The sequence below is a fragment of the Mastomys coucha genome, unplaced genomic scaffold, assembly GCF_008632895.1.
Source record: "Mastomys coucha isolate ucsf_1 unplaced genomic scaffold, UCSF_Mcou_1 pScaffold13, whole genome shotgun sequence".
NCBI lineage: Eukaryota > Metazoa > Chordata > Mammalia > Rodentia > Muridae > Mastomys > Mastomys coucha.
The window spans coordinates 7,191,529-7,196,669 of NW_022196895.1; the positions used below are offsets into that span (position 1 = coordinate 7,191,529).

At 35.8% G+C, this 5,141-nt stretch overlaps 1 protein-coding gene across 1 annotated transcript in view; it reads right to left on the reverse strand.

Moving 5' to 3' along the window:
* Nucleotides 1–5,135, reverse strand: part of Esco1 (establishment of sister chromatid cohesion N-acetyltransferase 1) — a 29,105-nt gene extending 23,970 nt beyond the window's left edge. Inside the window, exon 1 of the mRNA XM_031364957.1 lies at nucleotides 3,079–5,135. Within this exon, the coding sequence (XP_031220817.1) occupies nucleotides 3,079–4,617 (1,539 nt within the window). The 5' untranslated portion in view covers nucleotides 4,618–5,135. The remainder of the gene's footprint in view (nucleotides 1–3,078) is intronic.
* Between the last annotated feature and the right edge of the window lie 6 nt (nucleotides 5,136–5,141).

The window sequence follows — 5,141 nt, forward strand, 5'->3', positions numbered from 1 at the left end:
AAAAAAAAAACAAAAAAACTATAAGGCAAGGTAAGCCATTCTACTTTCCTCATAATGTTCAGACAGGTATGAAAAAAATCTCTAAGTGAATGCTAAAATATAAATTCTGTAAAGTGGAAAACATACGCTCTTTCATATAGTACCCTGGATATAGCAGATACTGAAGTGGTAACTACCACTTTTCTTAATCACACTATGATAATGAGTACACTGCTCATGTTAAAAAATACAATCTAAAAATTATTAAAGAAAAAACCAAATTGATAACTCCTTTTGCAGCTATTAATACTCATGAATCAAATGCTGACTGCACAAAACAAAATTCAATAAGTTTTACATAAATACTAAATACTGCTATTTACATAAAATTTAAAATACATACAAAGCTAAGTATTCTTCATACATGCGTGCATAAAATCACAAAAATAAAAATCAGGAGAGGTAAGGAAGCACATTTAACTAAAGAGAGGCCTGGAACAAATCCATCTTCCTGCCTTGCTTCCCAAGACAACTGGGATTTCAGGGCTCTGCCCGCAGCTCCAGCTTGCTTTACTTTTAAAAATCTGAACTAGTTTTTTTTTTTTTTATTCTAATTTTCTCAAATCTGACTAGTAGTTGTTAACTACTATTAATTCACTGCTATTATATTCTGAATAAATATTCAAGAATTTAAAAACATACAAAAGGGCTGGCGAGATGGCTCAGAGGGTTAAGAGCACTGACTGCTCTTCCAGGTCCCGAGTTCAAATCCCAGCAACCACATGGTGGTTCACAACTACCTGTAATGAGATCTGACGACCTCTTCTGGTGTGTCTGAAGACAGCCACAGTATACTTATGTATAATAATAAATAAATCTTTGGCAAAAGTGAGCAGAAGTCCTAAAAATTCAATTCCCAAAAACCACATGAATTGAAGACTCACAACCATCTGTACAGCTACAGTGTACTCACATACATAAAATAAATACATCTTTAAAGAAAATAAAAACATACAAAAAATGTTAACACATCAACAAGTATTTAGGACTGTTCTTACAATGAAGATCTGCACACACTCAATATTTTCACTAACACTGGTATTAGCAATGTATACACATTACTTGTAGCACAGCTTAGTCCAAAAGAATACATTTGGTTTCTTGCCTTTCTCACATTGACCACCTCTTGAGCTCTGAAAGCATCTATGCAGCAGGAGTTAGAAGGTACACTCAACCATTACACTTAGAGACACAACCCTAAATAAAAAGCCACACCTCTCCAAAAAGCCACATTTTCTACCATTGGATCTGGAACTAGACCCAGCGTATTAGATGCTAGGCAAGCAGCCCACCATTAAGCTACATTCCAGCTGAACAATTTGCTCATAATACTATTCACTGCCTACTTCTAATTGCTGCCATTATCCATTACACATTTTGAATGATCATCTTCAACTCATGCTTTCATTCTCATTCATACAGAAAATTCAATCTAAAGGCACCAACTGGTATCCGTTCTCTTTAAGTTCACTTTGGTTTTCAATGTGGACACTGATTTTCACAGCTTTTGCATAAATCCAATCTCATTCCATACTGCTCATAGCTCCCGTGTCTCTAAAATGAATTTTAACCATTCTGAAAACTTTAAAGTGACTTATGTCTATTAACAACGACCTTTTGCTCATATGATTTTTCTAATGTTCAGGGTATTAGGGAATGGTTTATGAGGAACTCTGGGCTAAGAATTATTATATTTATGTACTAACCCTAAAATATACCACCAAATGTGACTTAGTTCACATTCTGCTTTCAGTTTTCTCATAAAATTAAATACTATAAATTCACCTGTATTATAGCAAGCACCCAAGTTCTACACATGAGAAATTTTTCATCGGTATTCCACAGCTTTAGAAAGGAAAGGCTTCACCCTTTTTATATTTTATAAATATTGAAAATAATTTCTCAGCCGGGCGGTGGTCCCAGCACTTGGGAGGCAGAGGCAGGCAGATTTCTGAGTTCGAGGCCAAGCCTGGTCTACAGAGTGAGTTCCAGGACAGCCAGGGCTACACAGAGAAACCCTGTCTCGAAAAAAAAAAAAAAAAAAAAAAAAAAAAGAAAAAGAAACAACAACAAAAAAAAAAAGAAAATAATTTTTCAAGGTAAGGAAACACAGAGTTTTAGTTTTCAATTATTTTTTCATTAATTCCTAATTTTATAGATATAGTTTAGTGGTAGTAAGGATTGCCAAGCTTACATTAAAACTCACATAAGCACCACTTAAAAAAGTTTACACTAATAGTTCTTCTCGTAAAATAATGATTTATACCTTTAGAAATTTCCCTTGCTAACTGTTCAAAATTGTCATACAAATCAACAAAAAGGCATTCTTTTAAAATAAATTTTAGGTTTTTTTTTTCTGGTGAGGGTGGGGTGTGGGGAGGGGACTCATGTATGCCCTCTACTACTAAGCTAGATGCCCAGCCCACACAAATTCTAAGTTCTAGATTTTATTTACTGTTTGTTTTTCAAGACAGGGTTTTTCTGTGTAGGCACCTGCCTCTGCCACCTGAGTACTGGGTGCATGCTCCACCACACTGGCATTAAGTTCTAGGTTTTTGTTTGTTTGGTTGGTTTTAGTTTTTCAAGACAGGGTTTCTCTGTGTAGCCCTGGCTGTCCTGGAACTCACTCTGTAGACCAGGCTGGCCTCAAACTCACCTGCCTCTGCCTCCCAAGTGCTGGGATTAAAGGTGTGTGCCACCACTGCCCAGCAAGTTCTAGGTTTTAAATCATTAAGAGATATGCTTTCTGTTGCTACAATTAATTTTTAAAAAAAGAAAAGAAAAAAAAAAACTACATCTGTGTGTTAAATTTAAAGGCTAGCATTTCAGATATGGTTTTCCATAAAATACAAATGGTAAAAACAAGGAAACATGAGAAGCATACGCATAAAGGTGAAACATTCTCAGCTGCTCAGTTTCATCACTGTAAGGCAGTGTTAACAATTTCGCCAATTACTGAGAAAAAGTGTTTCAAACAGTTAGTAAGTAAGTGTGTAGAAAGCACTTGGCCCCTCTACTACACATCATAAAGATGATTACCTGATCTGGTGCTGACTCACAAGAATGTTTCATGTCATTATCCAATGATGAGTCAGGAGAGGGTTTAATATGATTATCCAAATTACCATTTCCAGGAGCCCTTTTTGTAGCTTTATTAATTTCAACTGCAATATTATTAATTTTAACTTCTTCAGATTTAATTCCTTTCATTTTATCCTGTTGGCAAGTTACATTACCATGCGGTTTCATCTCTAACAATGTTCTTTGAGACACTGGATGAGGCATTTCTAGAACTGATGTTGACAGACCAGTTTGTAATAAGCTCAACTTAGGAGACACTTGAGAGTCCAGTTTATGTTGCTGCACGGAGTTAAATTTTGAGAGTTTAATTTTAGTCCAGTTGGAGTTCTTCTTAGCTGAGCTATTTATTCCATTTAGTATGCATTTCACAGGCTTTGTTTTCCTACTGGGGAAGAAACGGTTACACTGCACATCTTGGTTGGTTTCTTTATGATGGAGTACTTGTCTTTCAGCATCAGTCCCTTTCAATTTTACTTCTGCAGGCTTCTCCTCATTTACACTTTCCACACACGATGATTCCTTTTTTACCTCTACAGTATCTGATTCAATTTCACCAGCAATTTCTTCACAAAGTTGGAGAATGCTACCTCTTTTGTTCTTTCCAGCTTGCTCCGATTCATGGTCGGCACTGTGTTCAGGCACTAATGGCAGTGGGATGTGAGGGAGGTTTGTGCTAGGACTCACTTGTATATGAGCAGATTTCCTCAGTTCGTTCTTTTTAGAGACCACTGAAGTAGCTGCTTTTAATTTTCTAATCTCAGCAGTTACAGGCACAGGTTTTATTTCCTCTTTTTTACTAATCTTCTGGAACCATTTTTCAGACCCTTGGTTACACTGAGAACTACAAGTAGAAGTTGTCTGATGCTGTACTTTGCGCTTCTTTCCTTTGGGAGAATTTACTACTTCATTTGTAACTGAATGTCTGTCCTCCTTACAATCAGACTTTATTTCAAGCACTTTTCTTTTCACATGCTTTTGATTTACTTTAACTTTATTACATTTACTTGGAGTACTGTTACACTGTTCTCTTCTTGCTGGTTGCAAATTCTGTTTAACTGTTGGAATTTGACCCTGAATCTCTCTACTGCGCAAAGACCTGGTTGCACACTCTGTTAACTGTTGTAGTCTTTGTGATCTGCGGTTAAGTTGTTCATTCCCTTTGAAGGTTCCAAGTGATAATTTTTCCTGACATAATTTTTTCTTTTTTGAAGATTCTTGAGATTGTCCCTTCACAGTTACTATATTTTTATTAATGGAGTTAGTAGCATTTTTATCGGCTGAACATGATGCTGACCTTGTACTCATTCGCATTCCAAATTCAGACTGATGTATTTTACTTTTGTTGGAAAATCTAACCGGTGCCTTTACAGCTTCCTTGGAGCCAGATTTCTTTGCTGGACTGTTTTGAGAACCTTCAATTTCTTGTTCTAAACTCTCATCTTCACCTTCTTTAGTAACTTTGGAGGCATTTTCTTTTGATTTCTCCTGAATGGACATTATTCCTGAGTACTGTCTTTCTTTCCGAGGAGTTTTTGAGAACTGTGTCCAGGTAGGTGCAGATGCTAAGTACTCAGTATATCACTAAGGAGTAGATCTTAAAAATCACTTTAACTTATACTGATGTACATTTCCAACAAAAATACCAAGTTGTTTCAAGTAAGGTTGCTCTTGGCAATGTCTAAGACATGAGAAAAGCTGGCATAAATGTTGAAAGATATTTGCTTTCTGCTGGATAGGGAAATGAAAATCTGAAGAAAATTCTAATTTAATATTTTCAGAAGTTTTTATTTTTTAATGGAGATAAACTTCATTCAGATCCAATTTGTTTTAATTATGATTAGTTTCCAGCCTAACCCTATTACTAGAGGAATTATTTATCACTGACCTGTCTGTTTTGACAAAATTTCTGAAAAGTTTTTTCTTCTGAAGTCTACAGCTACTGGATGTTGATGGATTTGTAACATGTCTTATGGCTAACAGGTTTCTTTCCTTGTTTGCCAAGTTTGTTGGTTTGTGGCTTC